Raw genomic sequence first — 22,284 nt, 5'->3', positions numbered from 1 at the left:
TAGAATGCAGTATTACAAGCTAATTCTGCTGACTACTAGCAGTTCAATTCTGACTGACTCAAGATTGACTCAGCCTTCCAACCTTCTGAGGTTGGTAAATTGAGGACCTAGGTTGTTGGGGGCAATATGCTGACTTTCTAAACCGTTCAGAGAATGCTGTAAACTATGGAGCAGTATATACCACTATTGCTAGTGGTATTGTATGTGTCATCAAGTAAATCATGGGGTGCCTCCCAAGATCTTCCCAGCTCCAAAACACCCCATGCTCCACTTACCACTCCTTGTGTCCCCACAGGTCTTTCCCCCTTCCTACCAGATCCCCTCTGTCCATTCCTTCCCCAACTGGATCTCTGCAGGTCTTTTTGCATTTCTGATATATCAAGTTTGGCTGGAAGGGACAGAGGATTTATGTTCACTGCATAAATACTACCAGGATAAGGCACACACAATTTTTAATTGATTACATGCTATCAAGTTGCTGTTGACTCTTAGCAACCACCTAGATGACAATCCATGATAATCTCTAACATGGTCTCCAATAGTGGAGACGTCCTGGATGATAACTTCCAAGCCAATGCACTTGTCTTACTGAAGTAGGATACACATTATGTACCCAAGAACTCTCCCCCACCCCCACAGAGGAAAACCTTAAATCAGGGGTCTTCAAACTTGACAGCTTTAAGACTTGTGGACTTCAACCCCCAGAATTCCTCCTCCAGTCATGTTAGCTCAGGAATTCTGGGAGTTGAAGTCCACAAGTCTTAAACTTGCCAAGTTTGAAGACCCTTGCCTTAAATGATCTGCCAAACTTTAGCACACTTTTATAAGGATTTATACAGTCATACTCAGAAAGATTTTCAGCCGGATCAGTATTTCTCAACCTTGTCAACTTTAACACGCTGGCTGGGGAATTCTGGGAACGGAATCCACACATCTTAACGTTGACAAGGTTGACTGAGCCAGATATTTCTAACCAATCTTTCCCTTCCCCCACTTTGAGAAGGAATATGCAAACCATTCAGCCATACTATTACTTTAGTTTAGAGCGTTGTGCAATCGCAGCCCACGTAATTTCTTTCGGGTTCCGGTCTCACGCACATTAAAAAATAAATAAAATGAGGTAAACTGAAGTGTGCCTTTGCGAAGACAACCGCTGCTAATTCAAATACTACACAAGCCTTGCCCAAAGCTTTGACAATAATTGCTCTACGAGCTAGTATTTTTTTTAAAAAAAAAATCTGTCCTGGAGGGTTTTCTGTGCTTCAGATGATTTCAGCACGTTGATTTAAGACAGGGGTTCCCCAAACATAGCTGGCTGGAGAATGCTGGGAGTTGAAGTCCACAAGTCTTACAGTGGCCAAGTTTGGAGACCTCTGATTTAGGAGACAGCAACGGGTACAGAATCAGCCCCGAAAACCCATCCTGGACCGGATCTTCTTCTATCCCGTTATTCGGAAATCAGCCCGGAATGCTCCCTACCCGATTTTTTGCACCGCAGACGAGCATCCGGTCTCATGCAGTCCACATTTACCGTACTTAGACGCACTGTCAACTCAGGCGACCCGATTCTCAGCCCGCATTCTCATCACCTGCGCTTCGGCCGGCATTTCCCGCCTGGTTCGGGACCGAAGGAGGAGGAGCCGCGCTGTGGGGAGCAGACCAAGCGCGCGGCTGGTATTGCAAAGCGGCGGCGCTGCGGCAGGAGATCTGAGGCTGATGCACTGCGGTTCCCTTCGGGTCTCACTCTCTCTCTCTTTGCAAAGATTGCTCAGGTGCTGATTTAAAACTGTGAGTAAACAAAAACAAATCCCAAAGCGCTGCGCTCATGTTGGGGAGGAAGACAACGATTTGAGGACTCCGGATCCCCGAGGGCACCGTGGGATCTGTTTTGAAAGGAGCGAGTTTTGAAAAACTCTTCAGTCTGTTTCCTGGAACGGAGTGGCTTTGATTGATTGGTCCGCTCGCTTGTTCGCTGTCAGTAAGTAACAGAATGGGTTTCTTTTTCTTTTCTTTTAATAATGATAAGATGAACGAGAAGAGTTGTTGGTCCTATTAATCCCTATTATGTTCGGAATTAAAGCCTTATTGTGGTTTATGAAATGTGTGAATAGGTTTGCCACTTTATTGTACAAGGGAAAATCAGACTCTGTATTCTGGGATATTTCACTTTGGCATTGAAGCATTAATATGGCAATAATAATAATGATGATGATGATAATGATAATGATAATCGGAATATGTTGCTTAATGTTTTCTTTGCAATTTGACATTTTTGTTGGGTTACTCCAAGGGATGTAGCAATTCTACTGAACAGATGGAAGCTGTCTCTGAGATGCTCTTTGTCAGGGCAACCACATAATAAAAGGCCCCTTGCAATGCCCCTGATTCCAATTAGTGATTTAGAAGCATCCAATTCTTTGGGTGCTTTCTGAGAAACTCAACTTGAGTTTGACCTGGTCCCCATGGTATATTTGATTGTAGTTTAAGCAATTTATTGAAATGGGTTAAAAAATCACAGTGGTTTGTTATGGTTCAATATATGAACCTGATCCAAACGCCTATAGCTGTCAGGATTCCAGCAGTTACCCCCCATTTAAATCATGAATCTCGTGCCAAACTTCCAAAACTTCCAAAGGATTTATTGGGAGTTAAAGCATCTGGTATTGTCTGGGTGTAGTCGACTCTGTGACGCATAATTCATTGTCAACCTTGACCCTGGTTTCCCCCCACCCCCTGGGTGTATCATAATTCATATTCTCCAATGAGACACATCCATAGCCAAGAGTCATCAGTCATGCTCTCCAGTTAGAATTTTGCATGGTAGAAACTTCAGTCACCTAGTTACTATCTTTGAAAACTATTTATGGAATGCACTTTTGGTTTGCAAGGTGCTGCACTGTTCCTCCGTCTCTTTCTGTTGGCAACTCTAAAAAGACCATAGAAATGTTTTATGAGTTGATGATAGCTTTGTCCTGTCATTTGACAGCACTCAGTTGACCTTGGACCTAGCTAACAGTTATATGGGAAACCATCAACTAGCAATATGGGTAGCCCTTGACTTGTGACCACAGTAGTATCATAAAATGTATTAAGTGATGCAGTCATTAAGTGACTATACACAATTTTATATCTTTTTTTTTTTTTTTGCCATAGTTGTTAAGTAAGGCTTCACACGACTGCGACTTCCCTGCTGGCTTCCCCATTGACTTGGCTTGTTGGAAGCCAGCAGGGAGGATTACAAATTGCGATTCCATGACCATGGGATATTGCAGCCATCATAAATGTGTGACAGTTGCTAAGGACCTGAATCACATCTGTGATTGCTGGGACACTGCAACAGTTGTAAGTCACTTTCTTCAGTTCTATTGTAACTTTGAACTGTCACTAATGATGATTGTAAATTAAGGACTGCCTGTACTAAACATCTGCTAAAAATAATGGCTATATGAACAATACATACAAATGTAGTGTTTATGGAACAACAGCCCTATGAAGAAACTACCAAGAAGAAAACCTTTGTCAAGCCTGAATTTGGTTAGGTAATGGAATTGTATGAATTCAGTTTGACACACTTGAGAGCTGGAAGGGGGGGAGAGCTGAGGTGGATGGAGCTCCAGCCAAAACAACATAGCTGGATGGTGAGTCAGCCGTGTTCCAACAGTGGCTCGACCAGAGGAAGGGGGAACGAATTTGCCAGAAAAACCGTCTGACATCCTGGTTGGACAATGTGACATATTGTTTTGAAAAATTGAAAAAAAATCTAGTTATAATGATGTGGGAAGCCGGCCTTCTACCAGCTAGTGCCAAGATGGTATATCCTAATAAACTTGTTCTTTGAAGAATTGGAATGCCTCAGATTTCGTTTTATAATGGTTGCCTTACTTGGAACATGACAACATTACCCCCATCTATACTGACAGGACAAGCAAGTTTATATAAAAGGAAGTGAACCCAATTCTGTTTCTGCACTGAAAATGTTACCTACTCAAGCAATGAAACATCTGTATAAAAACAACTCAGCTCAGAAAGCACCAGGACTCCACAGTTCAACTCAGAGCTGTTGATATTCTCTTCCTTGACAGTCCTCCACTGACATTGGGGTTCTCCATGTAGGCATCAAATGCTTCAGAAAGCATACAAATGAGAGAAATTTGCATGCAGGAAAACTTCCACCCAGGAACAGCTGTTCTTTTTGAATGAATGCCTACAATAGCATGTCCACAAGTGTCAGATACAGACTCCAGTAAATGGCAGAACTGGATGGAAAATAGCAAAGTGGGCAAAAAGTTATAATTATAATGACCATGGATATGCTTATATCTTATATTAAAAAATAATACCAGCACATCATAGAAAACACCAAGGAGCAACTGGTGTCCCAGAATTATGTCCCAGAACATACAGTGTTGACAATTGCCACCAAGACTACATTTCTAAGACCGGCTAGAATGAGGAAAACAAAGCTTCAAAGCAAACTGTTCAAACTAAACCTAGGAGGAAAGATATACCTGAATCTGACTTAGTTGTCAACTTGTCCAGCTGCCCACTATTCACAACAGAACACAATATCCTACATAAAGGCTTTAGTTATAACATATTGTAAATGATGTCAGTTATATTTTTTTTGCAGTCTTGGAGCCAGCATTTAAAACCACAGGACTTATCACAGAAAGCCAAGAGAATGTAAGACAGATGATCCTATCAGAGACCATAAGAGCACAGAACTAGAGCCAATTCAAAGCAGAGGACAGAACAACTCTCAAAAATCTAAAGAAGGACCAAACCATCATCATCCCCCCAGCAGGCAAAGGTGGTACCACAGTCATGGTCAGATCACAAAGGAAACTGCATCTCTATAAATACCAGCCCAGTGCAGAAACTAGACAACCTGATCAAGAGAACCCTTAACGAGCTAAACACAAAAAGTCAAATAATAAAAGAATAGTAGTGGGTGAAAAGCAGTGAATCCACCCTCCCACACTTCCATGAACACCCAAAAATACACAAGCCTGGGCCTGGCATACCTCTTTTGATGGGTCCTTGGTGCTCTCTGAGCTTGGTGGTTTTCTTGAAGACATTTCAATACCTATATTAGTCTAGCGCTGATGATGTTGCCTAGTTTGGGTAATGAAACATCTGCAAGAAAACTATCATGCCCAGAGAGCACCAAGAACCTCTCATTTCAACCCTGAGCTACAAATATTCTCCTTTATTGATACCTCTTTATCCAAGTGTATTGTTACCAGGGTCACCAAAGTACAACACAGGTAAAAAATGGCTTGAACACTTCACAGAAGGCAGTGAATACACTATCATATCCTCACTACAGGACCTCCAGATCTCCAATAATTGTAGAAGATGAGATTATGGTTTCATTTAGTGTCATAATAATCTTTACATCCATAGACCCAGAACTAATGAAAGAATCTATGGCAGCAGTACTACACAGCAAAGGTGGTATTCAGCAGGTTCTGACTGGTTCTAGAGAACCAGTAGTGGAAATTTTGAGTAGTTTGGAGAACCAGCAAATACCACCTCTGACTGGCCCCACTCCCATCTATTCTTTGCCTCCCAAGTCCCAGCTGATTGGCTGGGTCTTCTTTTGTTGCCCTGCACAGGAGAACGGAGCTGGAAAGCAGGTTAGTGTGGTGGGGAAGAAATTGGATTTTGCAGTAACCTTCTCCTGCCACACCCTCCAAGCCATCCCCACCAAGCCACGCCCACAGAACCAGTAGTAAAAAAAATTTGAATCCCACCATTGCTACACAGCACACCTAGCCTTCAACGAAGATTGAAATACCCACAAACATAAACTTTATCAACCTCTGCCTCCCACCTACTTTCAGTTTGATGGGCAAATGTGCCAACCAATCAAAGGAACCCCCATGGGATCACCACTCTCAGGAGTCATAGCAGAGTCTATAATGCAGCATCTACAAATTATAGCCCTCCCACACAAACAATCAAAAGAATGGGTCTGGAATGTAGATGACACCTTTAGCATAATAAAAAGGGACAACTAGAGAAGACACATGAAACCATCAACAACATCTTCAAAGGGATAAAAGTTACAAGAGAAGAAGATGACAACCACAACTCCATCAGCAAAGGGATTAGTGGCAAATTAGAAACACAAGTCTATCAAACAACCATCTCCATTAAACAAGTCTCCACCACTAAAATAACAACCTGGCTTTGTAAGAACATGGTTCAGAGGACCACAAGCACACTGCAGCAACTCAGAACATCAGGAGGAGGAAGCGAACTACGTATACAATATTTTCCAACACCCATGCAACTTATCAAAAACTCCCTGACTACCCAATCCACTACAGCGCAACCAAGACAAGCTATGAAAAAGATAATACTGCCATATATCAGAAACATCTGAGAAACAATCAACAGATTATAACCACATAGCTGTAGCTCACAAACCAACTAAAGTCTTCTGAAATGTCTTAAGTGATCCAAAAGATCCAATAGCCCAAGAAGAAGAAAAACACAAGTCATCTACAACATACAGTAAAAGGAGTATAACTGCCTCTGGCAGAAGACTAGCAGAGTGCATCCATGAATACCCACTAGTAATCAGAAAATATGATGAAAACTCCTGAATTTCACAACACACTGATAGATTCAACCATAATGTCGACTGAGAAACTGTGAATATCCTGGACCAAACTAAATCCAAAACTACTTGGGAATTTTTGAAATTTTGGCCTCAGACAAATCAGCGATCAGCAAGTGCACAGAACTAAACAATATTTACATACCATTCAAACGAGACAATAAAAAAGCTAAAATTGAAACAAAACAAAATTAAAAAACAAAACAGAACACCATCTGGCCAGCAATCAAGATCCAGACAAGCAGAGATTAACACCAGGATTAACACCCGCCAAACAATCAAACAGTAAATAACAGCCCAATCAAAGTATTTAGGGGAAAAACATCACCCCCACCAACATTGTCAAGTGCAAGGTACTGTATATAACAGAGAGTAAACCCTGTTATATATCTTCCATCATTGAAGATGTTACCTAATGGGGCAATGAAATGTCTGCATGAAAAACAACCAAGCTCAGAGCCACTCAGAACTCCACATATGAGAATTTCTTATTTCAGAGAAGAGGGGGGACTCATCGGATTACTTGAACTGGGTCATTGGTAACCCTGACACCCACTTTGAAGAGTGGTGGTTAAGAGGGTTTAGTATGGGGTGGAAGATCATCTCCAATAGTAGGTATGTATTTTTCTTTAGAGACCTACAGTAATCCCTTTGCGGTTATGGAAATAGGAAAACAGCAGGTAAGGTCTTAAACAGAATTAGGGGTATGTAGAACTGCCTTGACAGGCCCCTATTTATGCTAACCTAGAATGATCACATTGATTTCACTGGCAGACAGGAGAGAAAATCATAATCAGTAATCAGAAAGCCACTTCATATACTTACTAGAGAGAATAAAATTTATTTATTTGTTTTATTTATTTATTTATTTTGTCAAGCATGCATTTATATATATATATGTATAAACATGATTGTTAATACATGAAATAGATACAAATCAAAGGGAACAGGAGGACAGGCACGGTAGGTACGTTGGTGTAGTTATGCACGCCCCCTTACAGACCTCTTAGGAATGGGGTGAGATCAACAGTAGACAGTCTGAGGTTAAAGTCAGGGATGGGATTCTACCGGTTCAGACCGGTTCGGGCGAACCCCTTGTTCCGAAGATCAGCTGGCAGTGAACTGGTTCGCTGCGATATGGGCCCGCCTGCCTGCCCCTACTCCTTCCTGTGCTTTATTTCCTTTTGTTAGACGCACAGCTGATTTGTGCGGTAGAGCGGTTTGCCGTGCCTCAGCTGTTTGGTTCACAGGGACTGCAGTAGAAGGTAAGTATTAGAGCTTTTTAAAACACGGAGCGCGCATGTGCGCACAAAGTATGTGATCACTGAACCAGTTGTTACACCAGTGGAATCCCACCCCTGGTTAAAGTGATTGGGGTTAGTGGATAAAGTCTGAGAAGGTGTTTTTTTTTTTATAATAAATCTTTTTCCTCTCTTGGGTTGGTATCTTAGACTGATTTGAAAATCTGAAGGCAAGATTAGAGGTTCCCTTAAATGTGATTGTACCTCCATATTTATATAGAGAAATAGCAGAAGTATATTTCTAATTAGGATTATAACACCCAGTAAATATGAAAGGTTTCACTAATGCTGTAGGTTGCATCAATGTAAACAATGTCCTGAATGTACAGATAAAAAAATTAATATTTTTTCCATATTTAACTATTTTAATAATTAAAGTTTCTGCAAATTTGGGAATGTGACTGTTAGATCTTTGCTGGAAGGGCATCGACTCTTGATGGCTGGGAGTGATGGAAGATGTTGTTCAGCACATCTGGAGGCTACTAGTTTGTAAAAAAAAAGTTATAGAAATTGCTTGGATTCAACTGCTTTATTTTTTTAGAAAAACATCATTTTTATAGCTGGAAGTCCCAATTGCTGGATCCTCCGTGGATACTGACATAGTGCACGCACGAAGGTATTTTTGAATGCAGAGCATTTCTTTCCTTTTTTTTACATGTTTGGATCCAGATTGAAAAGCGATATATTTCCAGAAAAAAAACAGGATTTTTTTTTAGTAATGAATTACTGCTTTAACTTGGTATCTATGGAAGAGATTGTCTATAGTGGAGTTATTTGCTTGGCTCAAAAAATTCATCTGGAACAACTTTTGGTGCCCACCAAATCTGGTAGATTTCTTTTTAATCTGCAACCAGCTGAATCCATGAAGGTGTATGATGACAGGAATGTGGCATATTGAGATAATTTCAAGATCAAGAAGGTCGTACTTCTATGACACACTCCTCCAACAATTATATTTTTAACTGACAGTTTATGGGGGCAGGAAAATGACCCATTTAAGAAACAATAAGCAACACTCAAGAGGATTATATAGAAATAGGTCAATAGAGGAAGGACCTGCATCAGATAATCAGGCTGCATCTGCTTACATCTTGTAGAATCTGGTGGCAAAGCCATAAAATATCTATGTGGGATGAAGTTAAATTCAAATGAGCTTGTTGAAGAAAGTGCATGGCATAAATTAGACTGCACTGAACAACAGCATGCCTTCTAATCAATTTCTCCCAAATTACAAATATTTAATCATATTGGAGTTTGTAGTAATTGGGTGTTTTGTAACTCAGTGAAAATATACAATACTATACAGTGTTTTTATTTTGGCCTTGGACAATATAAAGTAAAAACATCAACAATACGAAATTAAATGCAATATGTATTGACAGAAATGTACATCAAAGAAGACCACCATGTTCAATGTTTTAATGTGTATACCCAATAAAAAATTTAAAAAGCCAATATGAAATTAACAATTGCAATATGTAGAAACAGAATTTCTACTGAAGGTTGTGATAGATATGAACATCTATTTAATTTTGATTATTCTGTAATCCTTGGGGATGGTATGTTGAAATCATGGAACCAGTTAGTTAAAAAAATATATCCTTAGTACCTTGATTAAGAAACCAAGTCTAGTGGTAGAAAATTGGCTGTGCCAATTTTTTTTTGGGTGGGGGGGGTGTTCCTTAGTTTTTCATAGAAACCCATCAGTTCACATAAACCTGATTGGTTCGGAAAACCAATTTAAAATAATTGTCTGAATCTTTTATTAAAAATATCTCTCTTTTCACTGGATAGCTTATTAATGTGAATTGACTTTGGAGCCAGCAATACAAATGTTGATCATGATTATGTGGGTTCATCTTATCTTGATCTATTGGATAGTCACTGAAGGTTATATCCCCATATGTATCAGTTATAGAAAGGAGTTGGGCCAATGAAATTATTGGGATGGCTTGGGATGATGATATTACTTATTGCTTGGTACTCAATTGCTTTGAAACTCATTGAATTTGGTACTCAATGCATTTTGACTTGAAAATTTTGTCCTGGCACTCATCATTTGTTTGGTACCCAATGCACAAACTGGAAATTGTCAGTGTCACCTGCCTTGTGACTCATTACATTATTCCTTAGGGAAAAAATTGTTTGGTACTGATTGGTTTTGGTACTTATCATGCCTCCCAGAACCAATTAATGAGTACCAAGGTACCACTGTATTACTTCCTCTATTACAGCCCACAGGGCAACCCTCTCTACATTTTATGATACAGCTGTCAGAAAATCTGAGAAACAGCAACCATGACCATCTGTGTGTGTGTGTCAAAATTATGGTAAGTGTGGCAGCACAATCCACAATCTTCTCCTTTTGGACCTGTATTACACACACAATGAAATAGGAAGGGCTTGGATCATAAGGCTTCCTTACCCATTTTCAACCCTCCCCACATTCCACACATACAACATGGCTATCACTGATGCTGAGCCAGAATTGTGTGCAGAGTGGGGAATCTATGGGTTATATATCTAAAACTGGGAGGAAGGCACCAGAATGAGACTTGTATAAATGAACTTATACAAATTAACTTAAGTTAGCAATTATTGTCCAGTAATTTGGAATTACGGTTGTGATTATAACTCAAGGTATTATTTGACTGGACCTGATTATTCAACATTTTGGGGGTGATAATTATGAATGAATGTGAATTCATATCCCCAATGATCTTTGCCCAAAGCAGAATAAACATTGAAACAGGCAAAAAAGTCACATATTAAAGTCACATGAGCTTGGGGTGCTGCAAATGGCCATAAAAGATGAGCTGATTGCCAAGCGCCCCAAATGCAATCACATGACTGAGGGTGTGTATGTGCATTGTCATAACTTGGAAAATAGGTTGTAAGTCTCTCTCTCTCTCTTCCTCCCTCCCTCCGTCCCTCCCTCCCTCTACACACACACACACACACACACTGTCAGGGCTCCAATAAATCCCCCTCATTCAAAGCAAAAGTCTCTAGCCGCATCTCAGAAAAAGTAAATTGGTTTATTAGAAATTGCCATGTAGGTGTGTGGCTGGGTGCAGCCAGTACTAAATCACATCATACATTTCCCCCTGGACCCTGGTCTTTTCCTCACCCTCTGGATGTGACTTCTCCAATAGGACACATCAGTCTCCAAGAGTCATCCATCATGCTCTCCAATAACCTTCTTACACTCGGACAACTTTGGGCTGCTGAGTTGATATCTAGGCATTTCAAGAATGCCTTGTTTTCCCCCACTCCCTTTTTCTGGCAGCTAAAAGGACCAAAGGAGTATCTTTTTAGTACACACACACACACACACACACACACACACACACACTATTTTGATTTGCTTGCACTTGAAAAGCAAGAAACAACGAACTGGAAAACAGATTATGTATATCCAGAAGAGAAAGCCCTACATAGCAAACAAACAAACAAACAAACCCCAACACCTTGCATCTATTCTACTTCAAGACCTTGGGAGAATAGCCAGGTTTTAAAGGATTTTGAGTATGTCATCAGGATGGAAGGTGTGTGAGGATACTGGGTGAATTAAATTTGCATTTGCAGAAGAGAGTTAAAACCTATTTTTTGTTTAGACCTTTTTCTAGGACATTATTTAAAATGGGGAAAAGGAAGAAAGAGGCAAAAAAGAAATCCATTAATCTGAGCAGTGAAACTGATAAGTGGATGTCTGATTTACCAGAAAGTCTTTGGGCTGTACCCCTCTCTAATCTGTCATTACCAGGTAAGTAATGCATTTTGAAACAAAATTGGATAATTGGAAAAAATTGTTTAAACACACCATACCACATCATAACATAACAACACATCACAACACAACACAACGCAACATAACATAACATCATAACAAACATATTTAACATTACCTTTTCAACTTCTTAATAACTTTGCATATCTCTTCAAAAAGTGTAGAAATAAATGGTGGATTTGCCCAGTGCCACAGATATATCTAGGTGAACTTTAGAGCTTTAGAACATTCTATTGTGTTCTGTGCATCTTGTCAAATGTTTCTAAAATAAAAAGATGTTAGTGAAATCCAAACTTTAAACCACCCCTTGAAGAAGAAAAAATCACCAAGGCCACACAATGTTTTTTTATTTTCCTTGTTCAGTCTGTAGTGGCAACCCATGCAGTTGGATGGGTGGGATATATCCTTTATTCCATGAATCTGAGAATCAGATAGAACATTTTTTTTTGAATTTCCCAACCTTCCTAAACCATGATTTAAAGAAATGCATAAGGCTTCCCAGGATAGCTTTAATTGAACCTTATGAAATAAAAGTTGCTCAAATGCAGAGGCCTCCAAACTTGGCAACTTTAAGACTTGTGGACTTCAACTCACAGAATACCAAGTTTTGGGACCCCTGCTCTAATGGTTACCCAAACCAAGTCCTATCAATCTCTAAATTAAAATGTGATGAAAGTGTGATGAAAATCACCCCCATTGGGATGATGCTCCAAAAAATAAAGAAGAACACAGGAAGAAACAAATCCCTGCACCATACATCTCCCAAAGGATGACTGGTGCCAGAAGTACAGCACATATGAACCACCCAGGGCAGCAAAGCTGGCTGAGGAATTCTGGGAGTTGAAGTCCACAAGTCTTAAAGTTGCTAAGGTTGGAGACCCCTGATCCAGGGGGTTCTTAGGTAGCACTTATCATATTTGATACAGATATTAAAGAAGGATTGTTTTAATGAAGAGAAGTGTGTTACCTTACTTTAACATTACAAAAGAAGCCATCCTTTGTTGATGATTACCTGATCACATTCAATGCTTTTGCTCTCAGGTGAGATTTATTACCTGTATTTATTATTTATAATAATCTTTGATGGTTTGCTGGGAATTATAAAAAAAAAGCTCCAAAGGGCAGACTTGATGGACCACTAGGTCTGTTTCTGCAGTCAGTTTACTCTGGTTTTACATTAGAGTAAGAAGAGTTTTAGAGTGAACTCTGGTGCAGCGGTAAGATTTGAAAAGGCTGACATGATTAGGATAAGGTTGACTTAATCTTTAATCCTATATAGGTAGTCATGATGCAATGACATATTGTCTGGATAAGAAGTCAGAAGTCAGTGCGAACGGATCCAAATTGTTGCAGTTACTAGATAAACATATGCATTGCATAGTGCACCCTATTATTTTGAGATGGTCAATAACACAGGTAAATATTTTTGGACTTCCCACTTTGTCTTTTTTGAGCTCTGTTTTTCCAATATTAAATTTGCTTATTTTTTGTTTGTTTCTGCAATACACAGAATAATGCAGGTATCATAAGAAAGAGAAAAATTATTGGATGAAAGTGGTCTATGTTCCATTTATTTTGTGTTACATTATGGATTTTACCATTGCAGACTGCAATCCAAAATTGTCTTCCTAAAACTGTTTAAAATTTATGAAATGTATATCATTGAAACATAATTACATATATCTTTCTTGCAAGCATTTTGGAAACCTTTGGATTTTTTTTTTTAACTTTTCAGGATCTGACTGTGTTGGAACAATTGGATGCTGGAATTAGGTATTTCGATTTTAGAATAGCTCACAAACCTGATGATCCTTCCATGAAATTATACTTTGTTCATATGTTATATACAACGGTGGAAGTAGAGGTACATTTTCTTAAGTCAAATCCATTGAAATAATTGTTTTAAGTGAAATATACTATTTAAAAAATGTGTTGTGAAGTGTCCCTTCTGTACAAAACTGAGGAAACGCACCATTTTGGTAGTAATATGCTTTTTTTTTTCCTGTTCTGGCAGAGTGGAGACTCATTTATGTTATAAGAATTAGAAAACAACTATTTCCTTTGTCCCTAAAAGCTAGATATTGATTTCTCATATAGATATTCCCTACCATGAACAATTGCATTTGGTCCAGAATCTCCATTTTGACTTCTTGTCCAACACCATCATATCTTTTGAAGAATTCTAGAAATGTAAACATTTGCCATGTTGTATCCCATTTTTGTTGTGTTAGGCATTTTTAGATTTATTTGTAAATATTTTTAGATATTTTTTAAATTTGTAAACCAACATAAAGCACAATGGGGAAACTAATGTTGGAAGCAGGAATTCTGTCAGTGATTTTTAGAGCATATAGATTGTGTCCAGACCATGTGTTGCCATTTTGCAGCAATAAAATAAGCTCAAACTCTCCACCAAAGTAATATCGAAGTATCCCAAGACTGAGTTAAACAAATAGAACCATCTTATGAAGAAAGAAAAACCTTTTGGAAAATTGGATGGCAGATTTTGTAACAATATTATCATAAATTGAGTAGGAAAATGCCAGATTAACTTGCTAACGTAAATGCATGTCAGATTTGATAGATACTGCAAACACTGTTCTGCTATGTATGTTAAGTAGTAACAGTTTCTCACTGGTTCCAAAGTGAGGTTGTCTTGCTTGTTTATTTGCTTCAAAATAAGTACATTGGGTTACCTGTATTATTCAACTCATGATACCTTCTGAAGGCTTAAGGTAGTACCAAGCCACTAAATGACTAAGAATAACGATAAAATATATAACATTGATGAAATTGAAGTTAATGGGACCTTACAACAAAACAATGATGGCCTCTGATAGTGAGGTTGGAAAGAGTCAGGAATAGTTGAGACCAGAAATGTTAGCTATAATTATTTCTGTTAAAATTGGTGATGATTTCCATATGAAACTTAAATGCATGTTACTTATGAACCACAACCTTTGTGTTTACAGTATAATCTAATGCTTAGATATAGCAATTTTGAAGATACAGTTGAATTTGACATGGTTTTCAGTGATAAGGTTTAGAAATTTCTAGTATTATAGAAATACTATAGTTTAGTTTTTAGTTTAGTTTATTGTCTTTGCACCTCATACAACAAAATTAAATGCCATCTTCAGTGTACAGTATAATTATGAAAATAAAACACAAACACACATTCTTCACATTCTACACAATTGAATTGGAAACCCCTGATATTACATTAATATTGCACTATACAGTAGAATTCAATATAGTTACTGCTCTGGGATAGAAGCTATTTTTCAACCTATATGTCCTTGTTTTTATTATCCTGTACCATTTGCCAGATGGTAATTGTTAAAAAAAAAAAAAAAAAAGGTGCCCAAGATGAGATGGATCTTTAACAATGTTTTTAACTTTCTTAAGGCAGTGGGAGCTCTATAGAGCTCTTTCAAAGAGGGGAGAGGGCAACCAATGATCCTCTGGGCAATGATGTTAACACTCTGGAGTGCTTTCCTATCTGTCACTGTGCAATTGGCAAACCATACAAAGGTGCAGTAAGTTAAGATACTCTCTATGGTGCAGCGGTAGAAGGTCACCAGCAGTTTTTCATTCAGTTGTTGTTTTCTGAGAAGTTTCAGGTAGTATAATCTCTGCTGGGCTCTTTTAACCAGTGTTGCAATGTGAGCATCACAGGTCAGGTCCTCTTTTATGATAACACCCAGAAATTTAAAACTAGCCACATTCTCCACTTGTTCTCCATTGATAGCCAAGGGCTGGATGTTTGATCTATTCCTTCCATAGTCCACTATAAGCTCCCTGGTCTTATTGGTGTTAAGGACCATATTATTGTCTCCACACCATGAAGCAACCAGTCCATCTCATCTCGATGGGCAGACTCATTTTGCCCACCACTGTTGTATCATCTGCAAATTTAATAATAGTATTACTGGTATGAGTGGGAATGCAGTCATGAACATAAAGAGTATAGAGTAAGGGAATCAACATGCAACTCTGTGGTATACCAGTGTTAAGAATAAGGGCTGAAGATGTATGATTACCTAATCTGACCCTCTGAGAACAGCCATACAGGAATTCCCTAATCCAAAGGCAGATTAAATAAGGAAGCCCAAGATCCATAAGTTTATAATATATATAATAATATTTCTATAACACTAGTATTATATAGGATCAATACTTCATTTACTGTAGCTTCCATTAAAATGAATTTAAATCAACCCAGAACTAATTTGCCCCATTGATTTCAACAGGATGCACATTAAATGAAGTTGGTTTGGATAAAACCCAATGCATTAAGTCAGGAAGTGGCCAGCTTTCAAGATATGAATTTCCTAATAATCACTGCTTGAATTAACTCCAAAACTTGTGCTTAGTAAAGATTCAGAAATGATCATATTGACTCAGGTATTCATGCCACAGCAGCTCCATGTCACATCCAGTTACATATTTTGCTCTGTTGTAAAAATTATTAAGATTCCACAGTGCTTTGAACAATAATTATAGCATAAATTCCTACTTAGTTAAAAAAAAAACTCAACTCTTCTGAATAACAGGACTATCTTTAGCAAAATTCATTTGGTCATGCTTTTATGTATCTTCTAGGTGCAAACAATTTTGAACAATGTCTTCAATTTTTTTTAACAGATGTCAGCATTGTTAGGCTAGAATATTCTCTCTCTCTCTCTCTCTCTCTCTCTCTCTCTCCCTCCCTCCCTCCCTCCCTCCCTCCCTCTCTCTGTCCCCTCCCTCCCTCTCTCCCTTATCATTTTGCAGCACATTTGACAACTGATTTTTTAGGATCAAGTCAAGAAAGTGACTCCCAAATGATTGTCCAAGGAGCATTTGTACAGGAATATTCTGCAGAATTTCAACCATCTGTTTAGGATCAGGGCTGCAATTAAAGAGCATAGTAACAATTCTGGAGAAAAAGAATAGTGTTGTTCCTGTCTCTTTGGATAATGTTCTTTTTAAGAAGGATAATCTTTTTTAACATACTAGTAATTTTCAGTTTGTTGGATTACAAATACTTTATAAAACATGACAATTGAAGCTAAGCTTTCTAGAAATCACAATGTAGATAATATTTCATAGTTATGGTAACATTTAGTTGGATTTTGTATGGTTTGCTAGATTATAAGTTTATGTACATCAAACAGAAAAGAATATGCAAATAGCAAGTTTCCAGTTCACATGGAATATCCTATACAATGAACATCTCCTGGTCTGATAGTATGATACAATAGCATTGAGAAATTTGCCAATTATAATTGATTCATTTTCCTTCTGTCACAAATCCATGTCTCACACTGTATATTATCAATCTTACATTGATTTTTATAGGTTGTTCTGTGGGATATTTTACGATGGTTGAAAAATCATCCTTGGGAGGTTGTTGTTCTAGCTTTCAGAAATTTTGATGGCTTGGATGAGAATCATCACAAACATTTGGTCTCCTGTATACAGAAGATCTTCGGTTACAGATTGTGTCCTAGAAATGTGAGTTGCTTAGAAAACGTAGTTTTAATATTTTGAGACTGTGAGATTCCTAATTCACTTTGGTCAGATATTGTATTGTGGGAATATGGAGCGATCATATACAACTCTGAGTGATACTGTAATACTTGGCAAAATTTGAACAATTCTGGGTAATAGTAAATAGTAACATTTTTGTTTGTTTGTTTGTTTGTTTTTGTTGTTTTTGTTTTCCCAAATTTTGTTCTATTGTACTTTACTAATTTATTTGATTCTTTTTTGTTAGTTTTTATTGTTTTTTTATTTTTATTTTTTTGTTTTAAATATGGTTTTACATTGTGTAAGCTGCCTCGAGTCGCCATGGGCGAATAGGCAGCGATATAAATAAAATAAAGTAAATAAATAAATAAATAAAATGACCCCTGCAGAACTTTTCCAATAGAATTCATCACAGCTGTATCCCAAGTCTCTTTGATATGAATAATAGAGAGTTAAAGGATCAGGCTAGAAAGTGGGAGCCCGTGAGTTCTAATTCCACTTTAGCTATGAAAGCCAGTTGAGTACTTTGGACTAGTCATTCTTTCTCTTAGCCCAACTCACCTCACAAGGTTGCTATTGTGGGGAAAATAGGAGGAGGAAGGTATGTTGCATATGTTTACTGTCTTGAATTATTTGTAAAAATAATAAAGGTGGGATATAAATAATTGAAATACAAAATGTTATCTTATTCTTCCTTTCAGATTATCCCAACCCTGCACAATATGTGGTCAAATGGATACCAAGTTATTGTGTCTTATGATGACATAATGCAGGTGGTACAACATAGTGAATTGTGGCCTGAAATTCCATACTGGTGGGGAAATAAGGATACAGCACGAAAGCTTATTGAGTTTTTGGAAAAAAGGAAGCAAAGTGGTCGCCCAGGTATTTGTCCTTGTGCATACATGGTGGATATCCTGAATCAGCCCCTGAGCTCCCATCCATGAGCATTCCCACATATATCCACCAAGACTCAGCAACCAGCTTTTGTGATGATGGAACAAAAACCACAAAAAAAGAAAAAGCCAAGCAATCTTCAGTTTATGAGGATTTGCTTTAGGTCTAGTGATCAAATCAAGAGGAAGTCACTGATGTTCCTCTATCCCTAATGATATTACTCCAATTTGATGAGATTTCCTGCAGCCCATTTTTTTTTTGGCTGGAAACAAGATTCCAAAATTTTCACAATATTCAAAAATGTGTTCCCATCTTTGCAGTCAGATGGATATATGTACAAATAATTTTCATATTAAAAAAAGTTTTAATATGAGCAGAGCAACATTTGATATACTGAATAACAAGGATGTTGAAAACACCTGTTTTAATTTGGGTCGATTTGGGGATACTCAGGCAGACATTTCTAAAGTGAATTTGGGATTCATCCAAAATAAGATGTAAGAAAGGCATATTCTTTCTGCTCCTTAGTTGCCAGTAACCTGAGGGATGCTCATAATGCATATGGTTTGCAAATAAAGCGAGTTACCATATCCTACTAAAATAAATGGATGAGACATTCCCTTCTTTGGAGAATTGTTGGTAATTGTTACAAGAAACAAATGGCAATTCTTATTCCTGTTTTTTTTTTTCTGCCTTTCAGATGGATTATTTGTCGCAGGAATAAATCTTACTGCAGATTTAGGATATATTTTGACAAATATAAACAGCTCTGTTAAAAAAATGGCTCTGAAGGCTCTTCCATTCCTAAATTTGTGGGTAAAGAAACAGCATCCTGGATCAAAAAAGGATTGCATTAACATCATTGCTGGAGACTTCATAGAAAAGAATAATTTTGTAGAGAATGTGATAAACCTTAATAGCAAACTGATTTTACAATAACTCTATTTTGATCGTTTTGAAAGGAGATGATGGGAGATGATTGTTTTGAAAGGAGATTATGGGACTAACTGCAAGGATAAAGTAAGATATAATATAGTAAATAATTCCCTTACTCATATTTTAACTTGCAGTTAAGTATTTATTTAAAAACTGTATTTAAACATCGCGGTAGAAAATGTCATGTTTTTTTTAAAAAAAAAAAAAACTTCATGGAAAAAATGGTTTTCCTGCAAAATGTGCAGCATCTACAAAATTTTGAAACATGGAGAACTTTGATCAACTAGTTAGTACTGAAATATTACTGTAGAGGTAGTATGTTTGAGTATCTCTGTGCTGTCCCGCTCACTTGCACACACATGTAACAGTGCTTTAGTAGATTTATTATTGTTCCATGGCAATTCCCTACACCAAAACCTCAGAACTGTCCCAATTACATCCAGCCAAAAGCAGACCTATGTTAATCCACACAGCAGTGGCCAATGAGTCGACAAAGTACTTGTAAGGTTTTCAGGCAAGACAAATCCACCAGGTAAAATTAAATCCACAGCACAAAGGCAAGAAGAATCCAGAGTTCACAAGGCATGATCCAAAGTCAAGGCCAAAGCAGTCCAAAGCAAGCCAGTCATCCCAGTCCCGAAGAAAAAAACTGCCTGAATGACTATTGCATTAACATCTGTAGTGATGAAGTGCTTCGAGAAATTGTTTCTTCAACACCTTAGGTCATGCCTCCCACCAAATTTTGACCAATACCAGTTTGCTTACAAGGAGAATAGCAGAGGTAGTATTCAGCAGGTTCTGACCAGTTCTGGAGAACCGGTAGCGGAAATTTTGAGTAGTTTGGAGAACCGGCAAATACCACCTCTGATTGGCCCCGCCTCCATCTATTCTCTGCCTCCCGAGTCCCAGCTGATCGGCTGGGTCTTCTTTGGTTGCCCTGCACAGGAGAACGGAACTGGAAAGCAGGTTAGTGGGGTGGGGAGGGAATGTGGATTTTGCAGTAACCTTCCCCTGCCACGCCCACCAAGCCACACCCACAGAATTGGTAGTAAAATTTTGAATCCCACCACTGGAGAGTAGGTTGACAGATGACACCATAGCTACTGATTTACATTTTGTAGTGAGTCATCTAGAGAAACCCGGAAACCATGTCAGAATGCTTTTCATAAACTACAGCTTGGCCTTTAACACCGTTCTGCCGAGCATCCTCATTGAAAAGTTGACTGACTTGAATTTCTGGATTAAAGACTTTCTGATGGACCAGCCAAACAGTGAGGGCTGGGTCTTTCATATCCTCCTTCCTGAAGGTAGGCAGAGTTGAAAATCTAGCCAAATGATTTGAATGTAAATCTAATGACATCTTTAGTGACATTAACTGTATACTATAAAACCGTAAGTGTTTAAGGAGGCCAGAGGCTTAGCAGTATGCAAAAAGCAAAAAGCACGTTTTTTTAATTCTATTTTTTTAAATCTCTCTCAGGTTTGGCTGACTTTTTCAAGTATAAAAAGGTAGGAAGGGTATTTGTTGCTGTATTGGCAGCTGTAAAATGGAAAATTGTATTCAACTTTCCATAAATGCAGGTATAAAATGAGAAAGAAAAATATCTGGGGCAACCAGCTCTAAATATTAAGCATTTCTTTGGCCAGGACTTTTCAGTTCAAGGTCACACTTGGTTTATGAGTGATATACTGTGGAGAACACTCCCCAAAGAGTTGGTACCAAGATAAAAGCCATATTTAAAACCAATTAATTTGTATTAATATTATATTAGCTAAAGTTAATATTATTAAAGTTAATATTATTACATGTAATCATTTTCCTTTTGTGTAGCAGTGAAACATGCAATTCAGTAGTGATTTCTGGAGGAATGCCAAAGCTGCATATGGAACTCATGTCCCGTCATGTCCCTATGTTGTATTCTGTAATTGCAGATGGATTTCAGTGGTTTAAATTTTCAGGGAGTGAAGGTGGGGCGGGCTACAAAAACATTCAAGAAATTAGCCCAAATAAGAGAAGCAGCAATGATGGATGAAGGCCTAGGTCTAGGACAAATTCTGGTTTGGTCAGTAAGCTACACAAGAAGTTCTCAAAGCCAAGGTAGAATAAAGCTTCAATAAAATACACAATATTTCTACAATTAACTTTCATAGAGGGAAGGTCTGCTCAAAGTGGTTCAGAGCAGAGGTGGTATTCAGCAGGTTCTGACCAGTTCTGGAGAACCGGTAGCGGAAATTTTGAGTAGTTCAGAGAACCGGCAAATACCACCTCTGACTGGTCCCGCCCGCATCTATTCTCTGCCTCCCGAGTCCCAGCTGATTGGCTGGGTCTTCTTTTGTTGCCCTGCACAGGAGAACGGAGGAGAAAAGCAGGTTAGTGGGGTGGGGAAGGAATGGGATTTTGCAGTATCCTTCCCTTGAAGTGGGAATGAAGATTTTGCAGTATTCTTCCTCTGCCACGCCTACCAAGCTAGCCCATCAAGCCACACCATGCCCACAGAACCGGTAGTAAATTTTTTTGAATCCCACCACTGATTCAGAGTTAAGAACTTAATCTAGCAGACAGGTGCAATGTGGCTTGTTAAATTATATTCTATTTTCATATTTAGGTTGACAATTTATATAAATTTTATGTTGACAGACAGAAAACAGTAGTCATCACAACTTAATATACCCAAAGTTGATATGGTTGTGATGTAAGTAGTAGATTATTATTGATAGTTAGGTTTATGGCCCTTTCTTTCTCCAGCAGAAGATAGTTTACATGGGATTACCCATCAGTTTATATCCATATTTTATCCCACAATATGGTGAGACTAATCAGACCAAGAATGTTTAACTGGATCAAAGTCAATAAAATTTCCATGGCTGAGGTAATAGCCTTGTTCTCTCTAGTTCAGGACTGCCCTGGGAATTTTGTTTGAAAGAACAAAGAAACAGGACTTAACTTTCCTGAAGAAAGGAAAATGTTTCATGATGGCTGAGGTTTATGAGGTTGTATAGTATCTTCTTTCACAGGCGATGGATTAGGAATGGGAAGTGGACTATGAATAGCACCCTCCCAACCATTTTCTTGATCAACCACTGCAAATAACTGTATGCTGAGATGTTTGCTCTGAGAATCTTCCACAATACCTGTAGTAGGAGTAACAATAACTAATTCTGTACCTCAAAAATAGAATTAAACTAATGGGTACTACAAAATCAAGTCACATATACTC

At 38.1% G+C, this 22,284-nt stretch overlaps 2 protein-coding genes across 5 annotated transcripts in view; one reads left to right on the top strand and one right to left on the bottom strand.

The window, feature by feature from the left end:
* TUBGCP5 (tubulin gamma complex component 5) overlaps nt 1-22,284 on the bottom strand; it is a 379,326-nt gene that overhangs the window by 257,685 nt on the left and 99,357 nt on the right. The gene's annotated exons all lie outside the window — the stretch shown is intronic.
* Nucleotides 1,657-19,349, top strand: PLCXD1 (phosphatidylinositol specific phospholipase C X domain containing 1). 4 transcript variants are annotated; one of them, XM_087967101.1, is made up of 8 exons: nt 1,685-1,978; nt 7,820-7,893; nt 11,547-11,695; nt 12,999-13,135; nt 13,455-13,583; nt 17,063-17,218; nt 17,935-18,118; nt 18,831-19,349. In XM_087967101.1, the coding sequence occupies exons 3-8, from the start codon at nt 11,572-11,574 to the stop codon at nt 19,067-19,069; spliced, it is 969 nt and encodes a 322-aa protein (XP_087823227.1). In that variant the 5' UTR covers nt 1,685-1,978; nt 7,820-7,893; nt 11,547-11,571; the 3' UTR covers nt 19,070-19,349. The 4 variants fall into 4 exon arrangements, with proteins under 4 accessions (XP_026522645.1, XP_087823227.1, XP_087823226.1 ...); XM_026666860.2 differs by lacking the exon at nt 7,820-7,893 and having other exon boundaries at nt 1,657-1,978; XM_087967100.1 differs by lacking the exons at nt 1,685-1,978; nt 7,820-7,893 and adding an exon at nt 8,501-8,545.

The sequence above is a fragment of the Notechis scutatus genome, chromosome 5, assembly GCF_049901735.1.
Source record: "Notechis scutatus isolate UNSWTSFEM ecotype Mainland chromosome 5, rNotScu1.2, whole genome shotgun sequence".
NCBI lineage: Eukaryota > Metazoa > Chordata > Lepidosauria > Squamata > Elapidae > Notechis > Notechis scutatus.
Note: the sequence above shows the minus strand (reverse complement) of the source record. Positions and strands in the feature narration are given on the sequence as shown.